Source organism: Chamaea fasciata, unplaced genomic scaffold, assembly GCF_029207755.1.
Source record: "Chamaea fasciata isolate MVZ Bird 193981 ecotype frontalis unplaced genomic scaffold, bChaFas1.0.hap1 SCAF_1, whole genome shotgun sequence".
In the NCBI taxonomy this organism is placed as follows: Eukaryota; Metazoa; Chordata; class Aves; order Passeriformes; family Sylviidae; genus Chamaea; species Chamaea fasciata.
In genome coordinates, this window is record NW_027094086.1 from 99,231,898 (window position 1) to 99,259,525 (window position 27,628).

The 27,628-nt window shown below is 39.8% G+C and overlaps 1 protein-coding gene across 6 annotated transcripts in view; it reads right to left on the reverse strand.

Moving 5' to 3' along the window:
• Nucleotides 1–27,628, reverse strand: part of HECW1 (HECT, C2 and WW domain containing E3 ubiquitin protein ligase 1) — a 254,102-nt gene that overhangs the window by 48,804 nt on the left and 177,670 nt on the right. For 3 of the 6 annotated variants that reach the window (XM_066190699.1, XM_066190711.1, XM_066190739.1), the window contains 7 exons: nt 23,881–24,023; nt 21,807–21,907; nt 19,169–20,536; nt 15,641–15,742; nt 10,102–10,252; nt 4,847–4,977; nt 2,168–2,289 (listed from right to left, as the gene is read on the reverse strand). In XM_066190699.1, the coding sequence (XP_066046796.1) occupies nt 2,168–2,289; nt 4,847–4,977; nt 10,102–10,252; nt 15,641–15,742; nt 19,169–20,536; nt 21,807–21,907; nt 23,881–24,023 (2,118 nt within the window). The remainder of the gene's footprint in view (nt 1–2,167; nt 2,290–4,846; nt 4,978–10,101; nt 10,253–15,640; nt 15,743–19,168; nt 20,537–21,806; nt 21,908–23,880; nt 24,024–27,628) is intronic. The other 3 variants (XM_066190748.1, XM_066190729.1, XM_066190720.1) reach the window with 3 other exon arrangements.

Genomic DNA, 27,628 nt, shown 5'->3' on the forward strand with positions numbered 1-27,628 from the left:
TATCTAACAATGGGCATTAAAAACACCTCTTAGGGAAATGTGGCCTGAGGCAGCTCAAGGGAATGAACTGATCTGATTGCAGAATAGGGGCCCAGTGAACTGCATTTGTTGTTACAGTGTGTTCAGTGACAGAGCACCACAAAATAATACTTGTACCGAGAAAACACAGGCCCATTCACAGGCTACTCTTTGAATCCTTCACTTCAGGGGAAAAGCTCCTCAAGACAGAGTAGGAAACTTCACAAAAATCTCCTGAGCCTTTCACTAGAGGGAAAATTATTGTCTTGGTTTGCTGGTTAGTCCAAAGGATTGAATAACTTGTTAGAGTAATAAAGGATCACTGGAGGACTCCTGTCTTCAGTGAAGTGAGCTCCAGTGTGCAGACCTGGAGTGTGTCCAGAGAATCTGACCCAGCAGGTTTGAATTCTCAATTTCTGTGTCTGTTTAGTGCATTTTAACCACTATAATGCAATAAAACATCTACAGGTATAATCTTTATTATGTAAAGATTTATTGTGGCGACATCACTGGGAACGCTCCCTCTAGCACAGGGTCCCTAATTATGGCAAGGGTTGGTAAACGTTATGAAATCACAGAGATATGATCTCTGCCCTGAAGATATGACCTGCTTATAACCCGGGAAAGCTTCACGGTCACAGATTTTTAAGATCCCAGCCTACTACATAACAAAAGTTGTATTTTGATCAAATGTATGATCAATGACTGCCTTGAATATCTCTAAGCTGCATTAGGGAAACTAGGACTGCAATGTAGTTTTATCTCTTCATGGAAATAAAATAAAATACCTGAAAAATGAGAGCCTTTACCTTTTAATTCTAACTGCTGGATAATATTTTCCAATCCCAACTTCAGTGGCATAATTAATAGCTTGAAATTTTAATAGGGGCTTGTGGTTAAAGTATTACACGTGTGTTAAGGCAAAAGTTATGTGGGCCATTATTCCTGTACAAGTGGTTATCTGTATGATCATTTGACAGATGTTTTAATAGATTACTCTGGTTCTCACATTACAGACAAGTTTTTAAGGTAAAACTGAAGGCCTCTTCCTGCTTTTTTTTTAATTTCAGTGACTAATAAAATTGGGATTTAGTCTCTTGCCAGCTGTTTTTTACACAATTATGGAATCAGTTACTCATTTTTCCAGCAATTATGCTGGTCAAAAATTACATTGTTCCCAACATATATCACTGTGCCAATGGAAGAAATTATCTGCACTCCATAACCTAGTTCAGGGAATGTCAGATGAGTTAATACATCCCTTCCTTGTCAGGATCTCATGGGTGATAATCTCTGGCAGATGCTTGGAGATGGACAGCTGGCTTCAATCCATGAAGTGCCACAGCCAAAACCTGATGTCTGCAGCTAGCTAAAAGGCTGTGCTGAGGAAACTCAAAGTGTTTTACTTTCTTTTCCTTTTGTAAAGGAAGGTCATTGCTACCCAGAAATGGATGACTTTTCAAATAGTCAGAAGTCACGTTTAGATGCCTTGTTGAACTACATTCCAGATATGGCAAACTAGGACTGCATCTCCTTGTGGGACTTACCTATCTGCATCCTCCTGATACTACATTTTTTCCACTCCCCTCCAGGTTTGCAAGAAAATGTCTGGTTTTACTACAGTAATGGGAAAAAAAAAAGTTATTTGAATTTTGAAAATTTGTTTTCATTTGTGCTTTTTCCAAAAAAAACTATACTGACACAAGTCAATGTGTCTTTCACTTGGTTATGCTTGCCTCCTTTTTGGGAATGCAAATTGCAAGAGTTGAATTTTTTCCCTGTTTCCCTGAGACTTGGTGGTATCTGAGTAAGATTTCTCAGGAAGCTGGATCAACAGGCAACATCACTGCCTGCAGGAACAGACAACAGAATCAACCAAGCTGAAACCAAGGGTTCCTGCTTGTTCTGGGAGGATAACATTATTGAGCTTCTCTGTACCATGGAATCTCTCATGTGAGGCAGAATCCCAGCAAGAGCCTCCTTGGAGCAGCCTGGCTGTAGTGTCCCCAGCCTGATCTGGTGCTCAGAAAGGACAACTGAGCCCCAAGACACACAATTCATATTCACTGTGCATTCTCCCTGAAGGTCTGAGACACAGCACTAAGACTAAAAAATCAGTAGTGCAAGAGAGCAAATCATAATTACTCACATAGTTTGCATGCAGCACAGTGAAGAACTCGGGATTGGTGATGAACTTCACAGCTGGAGACTGCAGCAACAAGGTGATTTTTTGAGAATTCACAGGAGAAAGGGAACCTTCCCTCCTAATCTCTGGACAAAAAAACAAGCCACAGAATCTTATCAATGTAGTGGCAAGCACAGTCTATTATATAACCTTCCAGAAACAGCTGCAAAAGTGATGATATAAAAAACCCACCACCTGCCCAATGCACCTACCTTGGCATTACCAAGACAAGCCAGCTGGCAAAGTGACAGATGTCCTTATGGTTAGTGATGCAGTGTTTACCACAGCAGTGCAAGAGCTGGATGGTTTCCTGAACTGTAGCTTATGAAAGTCTGTGTCAAATCTGCTGCTGTCCCTAAATATAATGTGACCACAGTGGTTTTCACCAGCTGATGGTTTGGTTCAGTCACCCAGGCCCATTCTGGTTTCCCCCACAGCTGATTTTAGAGAAACCTGATATCCCAATCCAGCATTACCCTTTACTTTAACTGCATTACTTTTGACAAGTCCAAGGTTTTGGGGACTTGTACGGTAAAGAAAGAAACCCTAGACACAACTGCATTATTTTTAATCTGTATCAATTAATAAAGCACAGGAGCAGAACTGAGCATTGAGAATGTAACTCTGTAGAGGTAGAACTCCTGATGTTCTTTAGCTACCAGAAAAATTCTTCCTAACATTGAATTATGGCTTTGATGATCTAGCATTTTCAAATAAATCCATATTTTATTTGCAGTCCAAGAAAATTTGATGCAGATGTCATCAACAGAATAAATACAATTTCACTTTTTTTTTTTTTTTAATCAGTTATAACTTCTCTTTTCTTCCTGCTGCACACATCATATTATTTCATCCATTTAAAACTGCAGACTGGATCAGTTCCTAGAGTTAAATTGATTTATACTGGCTTAGAACCTGAATAAATATGCCTTAATTGTATTCTTTCTGATATTTTTAAAATTAAAAGACAAATAACAAATATATAATAGTGCAGCTTTTTCTTTCCCTAATGTGTTAACACTATCACGATCTTCTAATTCTTGGAATTTTATAAAATACTTATGTTTTCTTCTAAAAGCAAAGAAATTATCTATAGCAAAAACCATTTCCTAATAAGTTAAAGTAACATTTATCACATTCATTAGCTCTTCGGGTTTAACACAAAAGAGTGCATGTTAAATAATAAACTGAAGTAAATACTTAGTGGTGGCAACTCCTATTAAATTACTATTTTATTGTCTATGGTACTAAATGATTATACATATTACAAGTAATGGCTACATTACTTATAAATACTAATAATACAATGTGTACCTCATTTCCATTTCTCTAACACAGAGAACTGGGATCTCCTTATAAGATGCACTGTAGGTAGAAATCTCCCTTTAATAGCAATACAAAAGATTGCAAGGGAACTTCGAGTATCAAATGTTAAACATCCTTGGCCAAAATTGATTTTCAAGCTAAAAACACCTTATGGATCAAAACAAACAAAAATGAGTATTTTTCTAAACTTGCTAAAAAAAATTTATTATTTCTCTATGTAACTTTTCCTATCCAACATGGAAAACTAAGAAAATTCAAGCAGATACAGATTACCAATCCATTTACAGAGGGATGACAAAAGGATAGCAAGAAGTTGGATTTAGTCATGGCAGACAATACAGAACACTAGGATAGGTGGAGGTAAGAGTGATCCAAAGGAAGAGAATTGGTCAATCATTTTGCTGGTGCTAACAAAGCAGGGAATTATTTTTGCATGGCCTCAAGTTGCATAGTGGGCACCAGACTGATTGCTGATACTTCCTACTTGAAACAAACACTTAAGACTATGGTTTCCCAAATGTTTCGAGAAAACATTTTTGGTAGGAGTGTGACTACCACCAAAAAGAGTAGAAGAGACCCTTGCCATCCCATCCTGACTTGGGTACACATTTTCCTCTTCTGCTTTGTAGTGACACTCATTCTTCTTATCTAACAAGCCAGATGAAAGATCCAATCTGGCTATAAATGACTAGGACAAGAAGACAGGTTATTTTTCAGGCAGTTCAGTTCTCCACTCTGGTATGGGATCCTGTCACATAAATTAGTGGTGAGCAAAATGTCAGCTGTGCCTTCTTTGGTGAGAGCCCACACTTAGGTCAGCTCACAGCTATCACAAAACCATACCTTTAAAAACCACATGTATTTCATACATGATGCCAGAGCCACTGCAGGAGCAATCACATGGGCAAATGGGGCAGTGTAGAAGCCAGGCTTAAAGAAAATAAACTGCAAATGCCCCACGCTAAAAATCACACGGCCGCAAAAAAAAGACAGCACCATTTTTGCAACTACTAGGTGAATAGTATTCACCTAGTAGTTGCAAAATGCCTCTTTTATTTTTGTTTAAAATGGCCCTTTACTAAGGTAAAAAATGCTTTGTTTGTCTTAGTAGTTGTTAAAGAAGAACTGAAACTGTTGTGTCCAGCTTTGTACTTGTAGCTTCACATCTAAAAACTGCATCTTCAGGTCTTTTTTTTTTTTTTTTAAATTAATTTTTGCAACCTGGCATAATAGAATTCCAGTCTCCCCTGGAAATGCAGATTTCCCCAGGACTAAATGGCACTGAAAATGCCACTCAGAAGCTCTGTTGTTCCATACCTGGGCTTGGCTGGGAAGGCTCTGCCTCAGAGTCACTTCCTCCTCCAGTGGGAACTCTCTCCACCCTGTTGTTTACCACAGCATCATCTTCAGTCCTCTCTGTTGCGATAGTTCGCTGGATGTTTTGGTACCTAGATACATTAATAGAAAGAAAAAGACGATTTAGTTAAGAGAAGTGCTTTCTTTTGATTTCTCCTTTAACAATCAGCACTGTTTCCGAATGATTCCAACATTTCTATATTCAGTGTACAACAGAGTAAGAGCACAGCTGACTCTTCTCCTGCAGCTGATGCATCTGCACACACTTGGGCCAACCAGTACTCTGCAAACTTGGCATTTTTCAGTGACTAACAAATAGCCACAGAGGGTGTCAAGTCAGGAATACTCAAACTTTAGACACATTTAGGCTATGTGTTGTTACTTTGAGGCTTCCCTTTAAAACATCTGGACACCTGGAACCTAAAACTAGAGGTGGATCATGGTTCCTCCTCTCATTTACTCTGATGGAAGCACAACCAATGTAGTAAGGATCAACACTGTGATGTAACCTTCAGTCTTTCTTATTAAATGACTAGATGCACATCGTGAACCCTGAAAAGGCAAAGGAGCCCAATCCAAAATACTCTACCTGAAGAAGAACAAATAGCCTGGAGTGTTTTGAATTCACATTACAGAAACCAAATTCTCCTTAACTTGTTTACTCATAGTGACTGATGAATCAGTGAACATGTTTTCTTTGGTTCTACCAACAAATTATGAATGTGTCTTATGTGTATTATAAATGCATTTTATAGAAAGAAGGAAAAGAAAAAGAAAGCATAAGGAGAAAGAAAGAACTAGAAAGCGAATGAAAAGCAAAGCTAGAAAACAGACTCTCTTAATTGTTTTAATTAGCTTTTATTCCATCCTAATATTTTTAATCCCTCTTTCTTCATGGCATTTCCATGTGTATTTGAAACAGGATGGCTTTACTGCCTGCTTTTAATCTGATCCAGTATTGTTTGTCTCATTTTTCTGACTTACACTCTTTTCCTTCCTCAGCTCAAGCTCTGACTTACAGATTTTACTTACTTTCTCTCTCTTTATTTGTTAATGCACACTTTATTCCGAATTAGAAGTTAGTCGTAAGTTCCTCAAAGTGACACAGGATCATTAAAGACAAGAGTTAGGGTTTGACTTTTTGATGTCTCAAAAGACACCATCTCCAGTAGCTTACTGCAGCACAACCTTGGGTGAAAGGGCTGGAGATAATTAAGAAAAAATAATTAAAGTTTTAATAGATTTATAGTAGACTTTCACAATGCTATGTGTCCCCCTCCAGTACGCAAAGTAATTTTAAGCTACATTTAGTGTATATTTTGATAGTTAAAGAAAACATAAGGAAATTCTGATAGCAAGTTTTGCAACAGCATGAATTTACTGCGGTTTTAAACCCTCTGTTTCAGACCTACATTTTACAGCTTTATTCACTTGACTGCAGGCAACTGAATTAACTTTCCATTCCCAGTACTGGAGGAGTTTTACGACACTCACATGGAATGGAATGGAATGGAATGGAATGGAATGGAATGGAATGGAATGGAATGGAATGGAATGGAATGGAATGGAAAGGAAAGGAAAGGAAAGGAAAGGAAAGGAAAGAGGAAAGGAAAGGAAAGGAAAGGAAAGGAAAGGAAAAGGAAAGGAAAGGAAAGGAAAGGAAAGGAAAAGGAAAGGAAAGGAAGGAAAGGAAAAGGAAAGGAAAGGAAAGGAAAGGAAAGGAAAGGAAAGGAAAGGAAAGGAAAGGAAAGGAAAGGAAAGGAAAGGAAAGGAAAGGAAAGAAAGGAAAGGAAAGGAAAGGAAAGGAAAGGAAAGGAAAGGAAAGGAAAGGAAAGGAAAGGAAAGGAAAGGAAAGGAAAGGAAAGGAAAGGAAAGGAAAAGGAAAGGAAAGGAAAGGAAAGGAAGAAGGAAGGAAGGAAAGGAAAGGAAAGGAAAGGAAAGGAAAGGAAAGGAAAGGAAAGGAAAGGAAAGGAAAGGAAAGGAAAGGAAAAGGAAAGGAAAGGAAAGGAAAGGAAAGGAAAGGAAAGGAAAGGAAAGGAAAGGAAAGGAAAAACCAACCATGAAACCCCCCAAGTTCATATAATCAAGGGATATAAGCACACATATAGAAAACCCCTGTACCTTCAATTTAATTAGATGGTAGAAAATCCCTACTGGCAAACCTCAAAGAGCAACACCAGCTGCATGACAACAAAAGGCTACACATTTCTTTTGCGTCTCAATACTATAAAATCATGTCATATAAATACCAAAAAAAGGCAAAGTAATTGGAGAAAACATTGGAAGTGTAAAAGTTATGGGGAATACCTCTGGAAATTTCAGTCTCCCTTCAAAGTGATTTGTCAAAGAAATGGAGCTTAAGAAATACCATGCTGTGGCTGTCCTAACCATGACATATAATTTCTTATGTTGATCATTATCCTTCAAACTAGTGCAAAGACAAATCTAGACACACATATGCTGCAAAGTATCCTTTCAACAGAACTTGAACAACAAAAGCTGTTATCTGCTTGGCCAGCAAGTAAGTAAGTCAGGCAGTGCTGCAGAAAATGAGCAAGAGACTTTGAAATTAGAAGTATGGATGTCTCTTTGGTGTTTGCCCAACACCTGGATTCCAGTTTTGCATTCCCTGTATCCTCAAGTAGCTCATACAGCTAAAGGGAAGCTTGGAGCACAGAAGGAAAGCAGGACTAGGTTTAATTACAGCTGTGGGGTTTTTTTTCAAGCTGAATTTCCAAAGCTTTGTGGTTTTGGCTGGGCTGGAAATACCAAGCTTCCTTGTAACATTTTGGTCTTTCCATTCCCTTCCACAAATTAAACCAGGAAGCCAAAACAAAAGAAGTAAATTTGTTTAAAAGAAAAGTCACTAAGCTTTTTCAAACTGCGGAGTGATGTTGAGTCCAAATTTTGCTTGAGGTTAGAGCAAAAGTTCAGGCTGTTGCTAATTCTGTCAGCAAGGTCTACGTTTGGTGTTGCCTCACCTAAAATGATTCTCAGGTGTGTTTGCTGAAAAACATTTCAAATCATTAAGTTTGAAACAAAACAAAATAGTATTTCTGAAATGAGGGCTTAAAACTAAGTTCAATCCTCTGCAGTGTTGATAATAACTAACAAAAAGTACCTTTCCTGACATTCCTGAAATGTGGAGACATGACATATCTGAAATTGGATTTAGGACTAGAACAACCTAAAAATATTACAGCCAGGTTGAAACTACAGAAATTACTTGCCACTGGGCAAATGCTCAGGAGATTCAGTATTAATCCCTTTTATTAGAATCTTAGGAAAAGGCCACAGGTAACAATAGGAGATCTTTGTATTCAGCTTCTCAAACCAATAGAGCTCCTTGGCAGAAAGGAGATAATCACCAGCGTTTTTCCTTAGTCCCACAAAGCCATGACATTTCATGTTTAATAAACAGCAAGGTCTCCAATGGAACTTGGATAAGTAGACATTTGCCACTGCTGGAAACTCTCCATATTTCTCCCTTTGTAACTGGATATATGAATACTAAAAATGGAGAGATTCAAAGATTATCAATCTTATTAACTCTCCATTCCCAACCAAACTAGTGATAATCAAGTAACAGCCAACACAGACAGCCTACATGAAAACACTGAATAATATGAGGGAAGGAGGTCACAAAGACAATGCCTACCCTTCAGTTTCTGCTGTACTAGCTGGTTTAATGATTAACCTGCATTAACTAACAGAATGGTAAATCACCCTTATAAGTACTTATTTCTTTCATGGTTGTTCTGCACTTACATGAGCTCAACCTCAAAAAAAAAAAAAAAAAAAAAAAAAGAAAAATTCTGATGTATCTCCACAACAGCTTTCTGGTTTCTGTGGCAGATAACTTCTGTAAGTGGCAGCCAAATAGTCTGAGCTTTGACACGGCTAAAATCCCTCTTGAAGACCAATGCTAAATGGCAGAGAAGTCATGGAAATCCCTTGAAAGAATCTACATTAAGCATTCACTTTCTTTGGTTGTTTTTTTTGTTGTTTGTTTTTTTTTTTCCTATTTGTTTGGGTGGGTTTTTTTTTGTATTAACATGGCAGCTTGAGGCTTTATGTGCAAATCTATAATGAAAACAAATACCAAGTATGTTCTCTCATTTCTGCAAGAGGTAACACATGTTATGAAACACCACTCAAAATAATGAGTTTTCCTATAAGATTGATAATTTTTCAAGAATGTGTTGATGGTGTCAAGTTTAAGTTGGTGCAGCTCTCCCAGACTGCCTCATTCAGGACACAGCAGCCCCCAAATTATTCAAAGTACTCTGTAAAGAGCAATTTTAAACTCTGAATCCTTTTCTCAGCTGCAGATCTTTCTTTTAGCACAGAAGAAAAGGTTAAAAAACTTTTGTGGCATTTTATATGCTATAATTAAAATATAATTTCAGTCTTGCTCATCCTTTTCTAGAAATGGCATCATTATAGTAAGCAGGGAATTAAAAAAAACCCCTCAAACCCTCTCTTTATGCAAAAGTGGCAGATTTTTGACCAACTGTTTATTGTTTTTCTTTCCTTTTAAATTCAGTCTAAAAAGCAAGCATGAGAAGAAAAGGATAAACAAATCTGTGTGGACTAGTCAAACAAAGCTAAAAATATAAATGACATTAAGAGGTATCTCAGGCAGCTCAGAATGAACTGACAGATTTACAGGGCCTGATGCAACACTAAGCAGACCTGTCTACCTCTAGAAATGCACACAGTTCTATTCGAGCAGGGCTCTGCCCTGGAAAAGGAGACAGACGTTTCAGCAAGTCTAATTAGCTTGGGTAGAAGTGCCACACGGATAAGGCAGCAATACCAGTAGCAGTCAGATCCAAAAAGCTTTGCAGCACAGCACTAGGCACCAACCCATCAACACCACTCCTATAGTTAAGTAGCAAAAGTGACTCCATGTTTTGAAAGAATACTCCCTTCCCTTCCAGTAGTTATTTCAGAAAAGTTTTCCAAAAGCTTCCTCTTGCTGTTAGAAATGTCTTGCACCATCATACACCCAACAGCACTTTTCTTGTGGGTGGATTTGAGCAGCAGACACCCACAGCAGGCACACCAGCAGGCTGGAAGAGAGCTGCAGGAGGGACAAGAACTTGGACAAGGTGGGAGTCAATGTGGTGCACTGGAGAAGGAAGGGAGCTACCAGAGCAGTGTGGAAAAAAGGAGAGCACAGTTGTCAAAGGAATGCAGGTGCAAATGCTCACCGGCGGTTCAGCTGCTCCATTTGCTGGATGGAGCCAGACCTGTGGATCCCATCTGGCGTTGCTGCGGCTGTGGGCCGCTGCCACGTGGTGGTGCGGTTGACATGATCCACATAGAACACTCTCCCGTGGCTGTCTATCCGAGCTTCCCAATCTAGGGTTGGAAAAAAAGCAAGGGGTGATGCTGTCAGTCTGATGCCTTCCAGAAAACCTGCGTGTGGGAGGTGTATACAGACACACACACATACACAGACAGGGTATATACACACAGGAGATACCATGTATATATATATATATATGTATATACGTATATATATATGTAGCCTACACGCAATACGTATCATGTGCATATATTCAAAGTACACATTCAAGTGTGTATATATATTATTTGCTTGTCCATGTATACATATATGCAGTATATGCATATACAGAAACATTTTGTATACAGCACACGGGTAGGCCACAGAGTTCACTACCACAGCCCATGAAAAACTAGTGACACATAGGGGGTACATTTTTAAAAGGATGAGGTAATTTTTCAATTAGTGACACCGCTTGGCTGGACTCACTGCAGGTCAGAGTAGCCACAAAGAACTGACCCCTACAAGAAGATTACACCTGAGCTAATACAGCAAATCCCATGTTTTTTTTGTTTGTTTGTTTGTTTGGTTTTTTTGTGTTTTTTTTGTGTTTTTTTTTTTTTTTTTGTTTTGTTTTGTTTTTTGTTTTGTTTTGTTTTGTTTTGTTTTGTTTCAGAACACATATGTTTCATTTCTCTCCCTTTTGCAACGTGGCTTCCAAGGACACCATACAGCAATTAAAGGCTACACTGAAAACTAATCACAGACTCATTGGACATACCTTAGAAATCTTTCTAAACAGAGTATTGCTCTTATGAATGTAAACTAGACTGAAAGTTTGCAGAATAATATTGAGCCTTCCATCATTGTTTCCTGCTACTGTTTATGTTGTCCTAACATTGAAAACTAAAAATTGTTTGGTATATGATGGCTTGTGGAAAATGGTAATGTTGATAAAAAAATAGCGTTTGTGGAACAGAAGAAATTCAGAAGTGAGCTAGCTAGCAAAGCCACATATCAAACTGATTTGAATGCATGGAGAAGTGGAATAAATTAGGCTTGCTAGTTTCATATTCCCACATGACCCATCAGCTGATGACATATCTATGTAAATACATGCACATACTTTCTACACGAGTTTAGATGCAAACCTCACTCGCATTCACACAGATATCCACATATGGTGATTACCTTTGAGGGCAAACACTTCCTCATATTCCCATATTCATACCATCTTCCCTGACGAGTTCACTCCTCCTAAGGTTTTCTATGATCAAATTCAGGATCATCTGAATTTCATACTTTATGTATTTCATTTCCTATTCTCTAAGAGCAGGACAGAAGTTGCATCTCTTCCTACTATATCTAGAAACCTATCCTACATGACCACTTCCCATCCTTTGAATGCTGGCCCTGGCAAAATTCACTTCCCATATTTGATCCCAGACAAGTGTAGGCTGTCTGAAGTCCATGGCTAGCTGCCCCTGACAGCTGAATCCCAAAGACCTTAAAAGATGGGTGCTGGGAGTCCTTGGAGGAACTTTCTGTAAGACTCCAAGACAAGAAGAGCCATAAGCACGTGTATTACTTCTTTCAAAGCTGCCTATGAGTACCACAGTCCTTTAAGACACAAACCCTATAGTCACACCCTGGGTACACATGCAGCATCTCTCACTGTGAAAATCACTACATTATTTAAGGAGAGGAGTCTCTCTTCCTCCTCCAGGTAAGTTTCCCAAGGATGTGGTAGATGTTTCAAGAACAAGATTACAGCTTTGTGAAAACCATGTCTAAAATGTCAGACAGTGAAAAAAGCACATCAAATACAACATATGCACATTGAGGTAAATCAGACTGACACATAAGGAACGTCGAAGGCCAGAGCCTTGCTGAGCATGCTGGCACTGGTGGCAGGTGTACCCATGTGTGGGGAATGGCCCTTCTGGAGCTATGCATTATCTGCAGTATCCTCAAGGAAATAACCTTGACCAGATCAAAGATAAGATGATCCAGCTCAACATCATGAACATTTTCATTCTCCTTGCTGTTTTCTGGCAAAGGACAAACCCTAGCCCTCAATCCACACTATTGTTGTACCTCCTAACAAGTTAAGAATGATACAGATCGACGGAGAATTAGAACCTTGTAGGCAGTGCTGTAGAACCACACTCTAGACAGCCTACAGAAGACACCAATTGGTCATAATGGTCTAAAGCCTGCTGATGGACACTTAGTAGGAATAAATATATCCAGTTACACAGCCAAACAAGGTTTTATAATCCATCCCTGTGCACTACCAGCTCTATCGGGTATTTTGCACTGTCTAATTAAATACAACTTAGGAGTTCATAAGCTTCTAAGCATGATATTTGTAAACTTAGGAGTAAGGAAGTTTGTCCAGAACTTGGAGACCACAGTGAAAACATCAGGTCAGAGTGGATTATGACTTCAAGAAGGCTGTCTCTGTTGGATGTGTCAGACATACAGCAGCAGCATGTACAGACACAAACTAACCTGTCAGTGACCATTGCTTTATTCACTGTTTAAGGGTATGTCCACCTGAAACCATGGGCTGACACTGGCATGCTAAAATATTAGGAACTGTGTATCTCATGCTCCTTGCAATAGCATTTCTAGTCAACTGAGTAACTCTTCTTTTGGTCACCTGGGAAGGCTGTCAGAGGGTGGCAGGTACAACATTAGTTGTATACAGGTAGCAGGTGTACTTCCTAACTTCCCATAAGACAGTCTGTAAGTCACTGAAGCTGCCTGAATCCAATACCAGATTCATGGACAGATGGATGGATACCTGCTCAGTGAGACAAGCAGACTGACAGGTGAATAGACAGGCAGAACTCCGCTTCCAAGCTGTGCTCAAGTCCCTTCATGCTACTTCAGGGGCAAAGGTGATCTAGGAAGCAGCCAAATTTCCTCAGGGTCTTTTGTTAAGTTTTCCAGGTAAAATAAGATTGTGACTACTACAAAGACTAACCACTATCTAACCTTCACAGTAAAAGCATGCTAGAGCATGGGCTAGGGATGTGACAGTACTCGTTCTGTTCTCCAGTGATCCCTCTCCATCAGCCAAGTCATATTTCACAGCAGCATCTGAAACTGCTCTGATTTATATGAGAAGATGCAACTTTTTCTGGCAGGACCATCAGGGCAGAGAAAACACATTCTCTTTTTCCTCTCCAAGCTCAGCCACACCTTTGGCAAATAGCAGCTCTCAACTGGGCACATGTATTTTTCTTGGCTTCAGTTCTGTAGGGTTTCCAAACACAGGCATAATAAGGGGTGACCGGCAATGCCGTCATGAGGCCGTACAAACATGGCAAATCTTCTGTTAATCTCCTATCAGACTTAGCATTCAGACTGGCCATTATGAAACTCCTACATAAATAATGAATCTGTTTTACTTTATTTTCCCAAATAAAACCATCTGAAATTAAATTTCCTCCCTGAGACCAGCTGTTCTGGGATTATGATGAAATCAAGCTATTCAGAAAACTCTTCAAAAGAGAAAGAGGACTGTTCAGAAGATTCTCCATGACCTAAATAAAATCAGTCAACCCTGAACTTGCGGCACTGGCAGATTACCTTCACCTCTACTTATACATGGAAGCTAACACTGCATGTGAGAAGTAAGCCAGCTTTGATCATATAATTTGGGTTTAAAACATAAAGTTTTTTTCCTTTCACATGATTGAAGAACTACTTATCTATAATTAAGAGTTATTAAAGGTACTGAGATAGTGATACTGAATAAAGAGAAGAAAAATTTCTAGATTAAGGCTATGGTTTTCATTTTGAAATTACAGTAAAATTCCATGGAGAGTTTTTGGAAACCAGTTTCCTAAGTAAAATTATTCAATTCAACTTTTTTTCCCCACTCAAAATTAACTTACTACATCTATTCCTATTAAGATCAATATATTTAAACTCTCAGTGTCAGCCTTTATTGTTAAAATGGTGTTATATGCTAATGCTGAAACAAAATCCTACAAAGAGATATAATTTCTGTTCTTTACCATCACATATTGCATTTCATGTCCTTACACCCTGTTGTGAAAGCACTTGAGAAAACCAATGGCAGAAATACTTGCCTTTCGAGGATAACTATAAGAAAGAGGAAAAACGTATTAAATTGGTGATGGAGGAATATGGAATAGATTCACAGTATATTCTGTTTACCTGAGCTAGTGTTACTGTGCTCTCATTAAGTCATCTAATAGAGAATGTGCCCGATCCACAAAGTATTGCGGTAAGAGTGGGAGGAAGAGAAATATTTCCCTGTTACAGAGGTAACCGTTCCCATTTCATCATTCACTGGCAAACCACAGTGGGACTCTAATAAGACCTCATTGGGCTAAAGGCATTTGAATCACTCATGCTACTGTGCGGCTGACGCCAGCATCTGAGCTATTTTCAGCTCAGAAAATACTGACAGCATGGTTGGCGAATGATGAATTATTTGTCAAAGGCACCATAGGCCAAATAAGTGTGGTCCCGTTTCGGGCTTTGAAGAAAAGAGAGGGCTTTGTTTATATGCCTGGTTGTTTTCGCCAGGCGCTGCACATGGCAGGCTGGGAAATCCTGCGCTCAACTGAAAGATGATCAGCCGCACGTTGCAGGGCAAAGAGTGCGCTCTGCTGGTTACCGAGAGCCAGTGCAAGAAGCAGGGTAATCCGGGAATCCACAAAGGAAAGGAAGGCTACAGAGACAAGTAAAAACAAGTCCAGCAGTTGCTCTGGCGGTAAAAATCCTGTATTATCAGGCTGCTACTTCATCATACTATTTAAAACCCTCTCATTTTTATTTAATGCAAGTGTAGACTCCACTACAGTCCATAATGAACAAAAAATTCACTGATTATCAAATCCAAGGACAGTATAACAAGATCACTGTACATGAGCTGCCTTTTCCCAGCTTCTGCTGGTTTGGTTCAGATTTGGACCTGCCTGTCCCAGGGGCATCCTCACTGAGAAAGGGCTGCTGCTGGACCTGTATGCAGACTTGACAGACCACAGGGACTGCCATCCTAAACCATCTTTGAAGTTGGTTACAGAAAACCTGGAGACAAACGGTACAGAAAAATCAGGGTAGTCTGCTGATACACCACCCAGAAAGCCTTACAGTCAGGCTTCCAGAACAACTGACAGATCCCAATCGTTCAAGTATGAACACACTGACTGGTAAAAGGGAATAATATCTTCATTTCAGGGAAGAAGATGGACCAAGGCAGAGAGGGAGGTTATGGAACTTGTCCAAAACAACATGACAACACTTGAAGTCAGGATCAAATAAGGGAAACAAAAGGGCATATTGCTTGGGTTCTGGAGAATGCATATACAGAACAGATGGGGTTCTTTAGAAAGACATACTGACCTCTACACTGTTTGAGTTGACAGGAAAAGCTGAAAAAACGCAATTAAAAAAAAAACAACAAAACTAAAGCTTACTTGGTGGAAGAGGCTCATCGATAGTTGGGTAGTGATGATGGTCAGGCCTCAGAGAAGGAAGCTGGCTGACTGGCTGAGAATTATGGAGTAAAGGACAATCACCTATGGACAAGATATTCAAGACATTGACAGTCATTCACTGTTTTTACAACGTGGTTCAAAAAATGTGCTACTGTAAAACAAGTGATTATTTAAAAAGTAGGTTAACCTGATGTACTAGCATCTCTGGGTATTCCTATGTTCAGGCACTATTTGAATAACAACTCATATGGAAAAGAAGTATTAAAATAATGCAGTCAAGTCTCAAGTCAATGCTAAAATGTTATGGGCCAGATTCTGGACTCACAGACACACAGGTGTAAGCGATAGAAGAATCAGGCTTGATCTCTGAGAAATACTGTTCATGTACAACTAAACTCAGGCTTCTGCAGCAATTGGCAGGAACATGCAAAATCTTGGTTCCAACTTTTAACTCATTCTATCAGTGGAATACAAGGCTAATCCAATTGCCTTGGATCTTTCTCTCCTCTTCAAAAAGATCAATGGCTGCCTATGTAGGATTTTGCAGTCCCTGCAAAGCAGAAGATCGTCCCCTTCCCTGGGTATTTTTCAAAATTCAGAGTCCATCTTGGGCTGAAGGAGGGATGATGAGAGAAGGACTAGAAACAAGTAGTAGACAGGTGATAGAAGAGAAGGACAAAAGATAATGAGATATAGTCAGGATCTGAAACAAGGAAGGAAGACCTGAGATAGAGAAGAGGGAAAAATGAAGAAGAAAAAAAAAAAGGAGTAGAGGAAGAAGAAGGAGAAGAAGAAACAGAAAGAGAGTCACACAGAATACAGTGCAGAGTAAATTTTTAAACACTAGCATTGTATATATGTCCATATACAGAATCACAGAATAGCTTGGGTTGGAACGGACCTTAAAAGATCATCTAGTTCCAACTGCCCTGACATATTTAAATATGAAATAAATGAAACCTAAGTAAAAGTCCAAACTCACGTTCTGCTGAGAGGAACAAGTAACTTAGGATCCAGTCAATGTTAATAGAATTGTTTAAGAAACTAAGAAGTTCTAGTAGGGATGAAAAAGCATTCCTTATCTTAAACTTAACATGCTAAAACTTCCCAGGTTCTAGAACAAAGATTCCTACTTGGCTTCTCTTTAAAATCTTAGAAACCAGGACTATTTATCTTACTAATGGACATATTTTCATAGTGTGTGGTAACAGTTTTTGACTATAACTTCCAGCTTGGCTTGTTAATACAGATACACTCCAAATTGCATAAACACAATATTTACATGCATCAGAAAGATGCAGCTTATGGAAAAAGATACATTAAGCTGGATGGTTTTGGTGATTTTGGGCGTGCTAAGCCAAACTCACTGTGTTCTAGCTGGTTTAGCTCTCTTTAATGATAGAATCTTAACAGCCTAAGAATGAACATTTCGTAAAAAAAATCCAAACATATACCAATCAAATGTAAAAAAAAATTACAGACTTTTTTTTCTTTAAAAAAAACAACAGCTAGAAGGCAGAAGCCAATTTTGTATAAAACTGTAAAAAACCTCTCACCACTCTGAAATGAAAAAAATCACTTGGACAAAAATACTCTCTTCTAGGTGCACTGATGATACCGTATGGCCTGTCAAATGCCTTCATTAAAATCACTTGTGTATAGGCGTATCTCACAGATGTATCTGCTCCATGTTTTGAACAGACAGCAGAGTTACATAAGTTTATGACTCAGTGCTAAAAGTCCATCTCTCACAGCCTTAAAAATTGTGCTGTTACTACAGTTGTTGTAGCACCGACTACCAGATCACCCATCTATGTTTCTTTACTTACCTCACCACAATTGACTCTCCCCTAGTCAAGACAGTTAGGCCAAGCATGGTAGTGTCAGTCACCTGGAGTGGGTGGAGGTGATCACATCTACTGTATTTGTAACAGCTGCCAAGTCATGAAGCAACGTGCACATTGACTGAGGCACCCCTGGTGACCCCAAGGGAGTGTTAAGAGGTGGGCTGCCCTTCAGACACACACTCAGCTAAACAAGGCAAAGCCACCATGGACACCGTGGTGCCCTTTATGAACGCTCAAGTCTTGGTGCTGCACTGAATCCATATGCAGAAGACACCGTCTCCCACCACAACCCTTATCAAAAGCTCACACAGTTCAAAACAACCATCAAATCTGTACATATGGTCCCATACATACATAAGCTCGTGCCCCCTTAACTACACCTGCACGTAAGTGCTGCTCATAAGCAAATGCTCTTGCCTGCAAGAAAGGAAGCTGGGTTTCTATGCCTCTGTACTTCTGAAAATTTAATTATTTGTGCTAGATTCTGCTCTACAGACTCAATAATTCCCTAGTCCCAGCTGTCTACAAAGTATTTACACAGGCTGGTGTGTAAGGACACCCTTACACCTGTTTTTCTGCAGGAGTAGAGTCTGTGGCAAAGGAAGGTGTGAGTAAATAAATTGGGAATGGAGAAGGAAAACAGAGATGAATGCTTTAATTGAAGTTCCTCGGTGATACCCGAATAGGTTATCCTTTTGCTGCCATTTTAATTTGGTGTCACTTATAGAGGGAGATGGATGACTCAGAATTAGGGAATGCAAAGACTAACCCTTGACCTTGCTGCATACTCCTGAGCTGCAGCTAAGTCCTTTACTTCTTCAGCTGGAGAAAAACAATACACTAGCTGAAGAAGAGAGGAATGATCAGTTCCCCTTCTTCATGTAACTGCAGAGATCATCAAAGGAGTTACTGAAGGGAGGGACTTAATGTAACTGTGAAGGAATTGGAAAAAATAGTACTTAAATTACAAAGACAAAAAATTTTTAAAGTTTATTCTATCTCTAGGGAAGGATAGAGAGATGAGATTTTTATTTAACACAGTTAAATTTCCAAAGTATCAAAGAAAAAATATAAATCTCTGTTGAGTTGCCCTGTGATCTGTGACATCTGAGGTACATTTGTTTGTCACTTGGAGAACTGGAACAAATGGGGCTCAAAAATTGTGTTTGTAAGAGCTTATTATTATGTATGGCTAACAAACATTTACAGAAACTGGCCCAGACCTTTATGTGGTGCCAATCAGTACATCTGCCCTTTGACAAGCACAAACTGCTCCTCTATGTAGTCCTCCATGACTATCAGAGACATGGCAGCACATCAGATATGTAATATGGAAAAATCTCAGGAAAAAAGAAATGAGTTGGTGGATGTGATAATGCTGATCTGCCACATAACTACAGTAGCTGATCTTGATTTTATAATGATGCATGTATATCTACAGTAATTCATATATATGGATCCCCACCTGATTTAGTTGGTTTTGCTGGGATTTTTAATGACAGGCTCAATTTTCCAACCCTCCCTGATATCTGGCCCAGCTCACAGCCCCCGAGTTTGTAAGAAATAAACTGTGAGCTATCTGAAACCTCAAATTATCTGATGTCTTCTGTGACATCTAGATAATCAGCGTTGCCCAGCACATCAGTTCTCAGGATCTAACCTTCTCTTCTGCTGCTTGGACCTGCTAGTGGAGTGTCTAGACCCTCTGTAGTTCTCTGTGGATTCCCACCATGAGCTACTAGTTCATCTGGCCACTGGGAGGAGCCATCCACTTGCTCCCTGTCCAGCTCAGGACTCTGCACTGAATCTGGCACTGACTCAAAAGCACTGTTCTCCTCCTCATCATCATCCTGTGAGGAGAAGACTGTGCTCTCAGAAATCTTTGCGCTGTCGACGGAGGAGAAACGCGTATGGCTGGAGAAGCGATTGTTACTGTCGTAGCAGGAGGTGCTGTAGCACGAAGTGCTGTAGCAGGAGGTGCTGTAGCAGGAGGTGCTGTAACAAGAGGGGCTATAGCAAGAGGTGTCGCACGCCTCACATTCATTGTCACCATTGGGCCTGGAGCTCGACTCACTCTCACTTCCTGTCCTGGGGGGTTCCCCATCCAGCAGTCCATCATTCAAGTCAGAGAGTTGCTCATCCAAGGCCCCAGGAGGCACCGTGCACTGGCTGAAGTTCTCTTCAGCCTCATTTTCCAGAGGAGGCTCTGCTGCCACAGTCTCACTCTCACTGCCCACCTCTTTATCCAGCACCTCCTTGACAGTAGACTCCTCATCGTTCTCCCTACCATTACCACCATCTTGCTCTTCTTCCCCATCGCTGCTCATCTGTGCCGAGGGCAGGCTGTGGAGCAGGTTGTGTATCCGTATGTAGTGTGTGCGAGGCGTCTCTGGCTCACCACAAGCTGAAGCTATGACTGTCTCAAGTTCAGACACAGGCAGGGAGCATGGCCTGTTTTTCCTCTTTGCTGTGGTCCTCAGCTGTAGGTTGTTGTCTTCCTCCTCCTGGGCTGAAGCCCCTTCTTCTTCCTGACTCTTCTCTAGGTCTTTGCCAGCATGCACATCTGCACTCACCTCATCAATATCTACTGCTTCTATGCTGGTCAAGACTCCACCATCTCCCTGAATACCAGAATTGACTTTGTTATTTTCCCTAACTTCAGGCTCAGGAGGAGACATGTAAGCCATCAGATCCGACTGCTCCATGGGGTCCGTAGCGCTCAAAGAAGGCAGCACTTCTCCTGGGATGGATTCCAAGGGCTCAGGAACTGGCATCGCATCAACCTCCCCATCTCCTGCTAGCTCTTCATTTAAGCTGTTCTGGTTGACTTCCCCAGGTGGTTTGATAGCCCCTGGGCTATCGACACTGTTCACACTGTATCCATTTAGCTGTTCTGGAGCTGTACTTTCTGAGGTCACTGTGTTGATGCATGGAGGCTCACCGAGGCTTTCCTCTGTGGGGTTGTTCACAGGGCTTTCCGGGAGGTCAGCTGGCTCAGGATCTGCACTAAGGGAGACCTCTTCATCATCTGTATGAGACAGGAAAAGGAATTACATTCTCTTTTAACAAGAAGGGTTGGCTGTGGGGGCACAAGCATCCACAGCAATCTGAGAATTAAAAGCATAAATTACAGTGTGAAGTGAGTGGGCAACTGAACAACTATCAAGAAGTGCTGAAGTTTTTTTGCTAGGCAGTCTTTGTACAGTGGATTTAATCATGGGTTTACTCATGGTGGTAATCTGCATGGAGCACCCGGCCTCCCTGCAGCATTACCTGAAGGTAACACCTTCTTGAAACTTCTCTTAGAGCCAAACTGGCATCAGAGGAAATATTATGGGAATATTATGGAAATATTATGGGAATCAGAGAAGTCTTTCCTGAGATTTTAATGACATTCTTCCTGTCACACTAAAGCTGGCAAGACTCCACAACAGAGAATGTAAAAAAATGAGTTTGTCACTCCTGAAAGGTGAAAACTTCCCCCAAAATATCCCTTGACGTGATCCTCATCTGTTCCACTTCCTCTCAGATGTCAAAAAACCTGGGCTCTTTAATGCCATCCAAATAGTCAAGGTTTTCCAGCAAGTGAAAAGCAATGATTTCCAGCCACTAATGCAGCTGCTGTTGGCTTGACAAACTAGCAGAGAGGGCAGAGAGCCCCTGAGGAAAAGAGTCTCTGAGAAATACTGTTGAGACTGTGAAATGAAAACCAAGGTTCAACCTTAGACCATCATGACAGTCACTTGCAAATAACTACAAGAGAACATGAACCAAAACCAAACCAAAAGGGGGGGGGGGAAAGAAGTGGAACACAGAATTATTTTTTTGTTTTACTTTTTTCATTAAAAATAATTAAATTGAGATTTTTTCTAATCATCTTTGCTATTACATTCTCCATTTTTACTTATGAAGTGCTCAAATGCAAATGACTCTATAAAAAACAGCCCATATAACACTTTCACTAGGACAGTGTCTTGGTTTAGAGGTGATAGAAAAGCAGATGAGACTAGTTTTTCCACTCTCTTCTCTCCCAGTGATGTGGTGGAGTATTTGGAACAGCCAAGAACAGGGGAATATGAGACACCAGTAGCTCTGTCCGAAGGGGAAAGAGGAAGGAAATTGTGACTCACAATGCATCCTGTGATGCAGGACTTTATGCACTTCCTTTTGCTCATGACTGTACCTAAAGTCCCAGAGCAGCCAGGAATTAATGTAGATTTCTGAAGAGAAAGAATGCAAAAAAAAAAGAAAAAAATTCTAGAAATCTAGATAAATGATGGGTTAGGACTAAAAATTACCTGGATGGATGGAAGAAGTTATCTCAAATCGGAACTGCAGCTGGCCACTGACATGATCTGTAGGAAGTCTGCGACCGAGAGTGTAGCTTACAACCCTGTCCCTGAAAGAAAACAAATATTGTAACAATAGACTACAACCTAACCTGTATCTACTATGCATAGATAAATCAGCTGTGCCCTACAAAAATACATAATAAAATACATAAAGGCTATTCATCCCAGCCATGAGGGCATGTTGACTTGCATACGAGGGAACAAATGGCAGAGGAGAGGACAATGTCTTCAATTACAATGGAATAGCTGAGTAAGCAAGACAGGCTGCTGGGATACAAAAGCACATATGTATAAATATAGAGAGAATGGTGGGAATGAAACTTCTGCAGTATGGGTATGAATATAGCAACATGGGAAGCAAACAACTCCCACTTCAGCTATTGTAACAAGCCTTTGCTTCCCTGCAGAACTGACCATCTTCCTTTTTGTAGAACCTCACATTTCTGTATTTTCTTCCCTTCGCCATGTCCATAAAATTCAGCTTTCCTGTTTTTGTTTACAAAACCCTGTGCAGGCCAGTCCCCGCATACCACCTTCTCTCTCTAAACTGGCTGAGTGACTGCTCTTCATCTCTTTCCACCCCTCTTACCTCTACGAAGCTGAAATATCAGGAGAACACCTTCCTGACAAGGTTGATCAATGACTCCATTCTGTCCTTGTGCAGGTCCCTCCCTTTGCCACACTTCATCCACCCCTCAGAACAGAATGAAACTATAGAAGAGATTAACTTCCCAGCTGCCCACAATGAGGCTGAATCAATCTTTGCAGAGCATTTCTTAACTGTAACGGGTTCACTAAATAGTAATACTTATACATCTTTTGACAGAAACATAGTTCACTTCCAGTTGGGCCAAATATACTTGATAGCATAGTTTCACAGGCATCAGAAATTCATATAAATGAGATGACCTCAAGAATTGTGTATGACCTCTCTGAACTTGTGTGCATACTTCTCACTGAGCTTGCCTGAGATTTAAATTCCACTATGGTATTAAAACTGAGTCAGATCTACTGCAGGTTGGAGGCAGTGCTCTTGGCAAAGTATATCCCTAGACAGTGTTTACAACAAGGAAGTAAAATAGGAAATTATAATCAGAAGATGATGAGAAATCTTCTCATACAGAGGAAAGCCAGTGATACCAGTTACAGGGTTCTACCTTCCCCAAGCTGTTCTTATCCATCTGGTTTCTAAAAAGCTACTCTATCTTCTCTACTTGAGAAACGGGGAGGTAGCTTAGTTCCTTCTGGTAGATTCAGCTGTCAATATCACAGCCAGTTTCTGAACCAGCTGTTCAAAAACACTTCCAACAAGCTCATCTTCCCGCTGTTCTGCTGAATTGAGATCCAATTATCAGAAATGCCTTCTGCATGGCGTATGCTTTCCTCAGAAGATGATTCATTTTCTCCCTTGCTCTTACAGGCTTAGAGCCAACTTTTTGGCTTTTTCTGATTACTATCCATCTTCCTTAAACTGGTTTGTGTTATTTTGGCAGCACACACTTTCCCAGGACTTTCATGCAATGGGGAAGCAGGGCAGCGCTTGTGAGCTCAAGGTTGTTCCTTGGCAGCAGGGGAGAGTCAGAAAGCATTAGTTACAACATGCCACATAAATATTTTATAATATTTCCCCTTTCCAGAAATTAAAAAGAGGAGGAACACATCTGGCATGTTTTTAGCCCATAGATAATTCCCTGAAACATGAAAACAGCCTGCTGATAACATTAAAAGAATATTCAAATTGAAAATATTGCACTCTCCAAATTCGCAGCCATGATACACAAAAAAAAGTCTTTTCTCCTAAATACCAGCTCTCACTTTTCAAAATGCCATGCATAGGGTTATAGAGGGAATTCTGTCTGGCCCACATTCCTATAAATTCTAATTAAAACCAACATAATTTATCAGACAACTGTCAGTTTAATAACTTTTCCTCAACATCATTATATTGCAACAAAGATATATCACCAGGGACTTCAGAACAGCAACAGACTCATTAAACAATGTATGCAGCAAAATTTACCCTATGGCATGTCTTTCCAAGAGGCGCTGAACTGGCATAGAGAGTTTTCCCAGAAAACGTTTGATGATCGGTCGGCTCTTTGCGAATTTGTCTTTAACTTCTATTTCCAAGACGTCCGTGGGCAGGGAGACAAAGCTGAATTGCTGAAATAAAAAAAGGGCACAGATCAATAAGCTGGTGGCTGGGCCACGGCAACACAGAGTACTACAGCTGTGAGGCACACCTCAGCACAAAGATGTGAGGATCTGGTGAGGTGAAGGATACATGATCACTCTGTTCAGATCCACTTTTCAGATAGATTGTTTTGAAATATCTCCTTTTCTGTTAAATTATGCCCCAGCTTATAAAGGAAGAACTCTGAAAACACTGTTTATCTGTATCTGTCTCCTAACCTGGTTCACTCCACAGTTTCACAAAGAGCTCAACCAGAAGGCAAGCCACAGCACAGGCTACTGTCACAAACAATACAGGGAAAAAAAGGAACAGCACCATCTAGAACTGCTCCTGTCACCAAGTGCCTTGAAATGTGTTGAATGCTGTCTCAGCTGGTCTGGTCATAAGAACATCTTTTTGTAAGTAATGTTCCAGTAAGCTTTTAGAGACTGTGTGCATGCAAATCTGGGATATGAACAAGGAGAGTGATATTTTAAGGTTACAGGAAGAAGCATGGGAGCATTAGGGCACCTGGAGATGTCTAGATGTCCCAAAGCTCAATTTAAAAACAGTAGTGAAGAGCAAATACATTAGGTAACTTGGCCTTGCTTTCCCCTACACTGGCTAAATTTCAGGCATGGAGATGGTGACATAGGTGTCAATAATTTTTCCAAACATCCACTACTACTAGAGTATCATCAATCAAAAAAGCACATTTGTGCTGTGGTGCACAACAGTAGGAAAACTGTCAAACCACTGTTCACCTGAGAAGTCAGTATTGATCTGGAAGACAACTTCAATAGTAAGTGAATATTGAGATGGTTGAAAGGATTTTTCTAGCTTTCCCCCTGCCAAACCCAATCTTCACAACAGAATCATACTCCGGGTTATCAAGGCCTGGAGTTAAAGCCCTAAATCACTTGCTCTATTAAATCATGGTCTAATTCAAAGATGCTTAGTTTAAACAGCTTTAAGTGAAACCAACATGAGTGCGATATTCTGTTAATTGCAGCCTGCAAAAATACAAATAATCAGAGAAGTACAATTCAAACAAGAGGCTAATGTGTTATTTTCTCCTTGTTTTCTTCTACATCTTTGCAACAGGCTACCAATTAAGATAAATGCACCAAACAGGAGAACCTGAATGCTCCATGTATACGGAAAGTTGCCTTAAAAAATAAGTTGTCTTACTATTACTGTTTCACCTGCTAAAAACCTTGAGTAAGCGCCAGTTCATGACACTTGAAAGCAGAAGAGGGGAATTAACTTTAAAATAAATTATTGTAACACACAACAATTTGCCATTTAATGAATTCTCCATTTTTGTGCTGCTGATTCCTACATTGTAAAAGTCTATTTTTGTGGAGCATGCACACACACAGGTAAAGAGAAAACTGTCCACAAGTGAAAAGTAAAATGTAGGTTTAACGGTCCGAATCGTCTGAGGTCAGTCATTTATTGTCTTGTGGTGCAATTCTGAATCAAATCAGAATCCGCATGGAAATTTATTTTCTTAGTATCATGTGGAACCAAGCCTGAAGTTGCTCATGCTGTTGCTCTCATCTAGTTTAATTCTTATCAGGCAAGATTTTTCTAAGGCAATCTCTGATTGCAGGTGCCTCAGGCTCATGCCATCCGCACTGAAAATCCAAAAGGAATCCTTGTTTGTAGAACAAATGGGCGTCTAGCCCTGTGAAAAATTGGATCCCAGCAAAACACCTTGGTTTGAGAACTCAGAGACTTACAAATGCATTTTCAAAAATAACCACTCACTTTTGAAAACATGTTTCTTGTGACATTTAATGATTGAAATGTAATCTTTTGATGTGGAAGCAAATCACCATCAAATCGTAGTTTCCCTCTCGTCCTTCACCATCTTTTCTGACAAGTGCCAGACCCTGTACCTTAGTCACAAAATATTGATTGCACTTACCCTGTTCAAAACCTTGCTCTTTACTATCCTGCTTGGCCTCTACTATCCTGTCTATCTGGAAGAGAAAGGACTCTGTGTTTCATGGTTGTGGACGCAATATTTTCTGAGCCTGAGAATTGCTAGCTCTTCCCAAGGGAAACTTTTCAACAGTTTTCTTTTCCCCAAAACAACCTTGTGTAAACAATATTCCTTTCCCATAACAACAGGTGTTATTTGCTATTTCTGTTACTTAGCCAGTGGGAGAGGTGTCAGTCCTATGGACCAATAACGTGCCTTCTTAGCACAGCATGTTATAAAAGGGCTGAGTGAATTGTAAATAAAGCCTTCTGATTTCTACTGCCTTCTGACTGGAGTAAAGCACTTTATTTCGTGTCCTATTGCAACATATGGTCTTATCCAACATAACTAATGTAAAGTAGTAATATATTACTGATGGAATAAATTAAATCCTTTCCTTGCCTAATATTTGCTAATTGTCATGCAGTGGCCAGTTTGTGAAAATGAAAGCAGAAGCTTCATATCTAGGTTTAAATAATACCAAATCCAAAACCCCAAACAAAGGAAAACAAAATACCCCCCCCCCCCAAACAAACAAACAAAAAACCAAACCAACAAAAAGACACTGGTTATAAATTCTGAAGCACCCTTGGGTTCACTCTCAGGGATGTTGTGGTTAATAATTCATCCCAATGAGGGCTAAAAAAAGGAGGCTGCAAAATCACAAGTGAGATAAAAATCAATTGTTTTCAGGAGGAGGGAAGCTTCTAACATGTGCCCAGAAACTTCACCATTGATAACCAAAAGAGCTGCATTTTAAGAACAAGTCTGCTGACATTTTTTTTATGTTACTATTACAATTTTTACCGTAAGTCTTCTGTTATTTGGAACTTTTCTTATTCTTATAACTCTTAGAGTTTGTTACAGAATTAACTCCTAAATCCAGCTTTCACATTTAAAAGAAGTATAATACTCATAGTTGCAGAGGAAAAGCAAGAATACCAAAAATTTAGTATAAGAAGCCCAAGTATATATGTATTTTTAGAAGATTTCTGGGTTTTTTTGACAGTCATTACCTGAAGCCAGATTCTTTTATCTTTTTCATCTGGCATTGACTACTGGGTATTTTTGTTACAATCTAAATGAGCAATCTTTAGCCTGTATGTTTTGATTGGGACCACAGCTCACTTTGTGGGCTTGTTCATTGGTTGTTTTTATTCTTCCCCACAAAAGTTTAAGTTCTTTGAATCACAACCACTAGTGCAAACCCTGCAAGACTGGTCAAGAACTTAATGGAAACAAGTGGAATACAGACTCACTAAACTAAATTTTACACTGAGACTACCTAGAGAAGAGTATATTTAAGTTTAAATAAATGGGCTTTTTTTCACAGTCAAAAAACAAAGTGAAAGTATAATTTCTGGCAGTTTTTTAATTCTAATGTCATGACTCAACTTGTTCCAAGGCTTTAGCTGTTTAGAGGTCCACCAAACTTGACAATGGCTTCACGGAAGAGGTTTGTGACTCTAAGTCTTTCTTTTACTCAAATAAAAAAAAAATCTCAAAGGAAGTAATGGATTTCAACACAGCTGCTATCAGAATAGCTACAGTTTCAAGTCTAAAGCGCAAGAAGAAAACTTTGTCTAATGACTGATTATGTGTTCA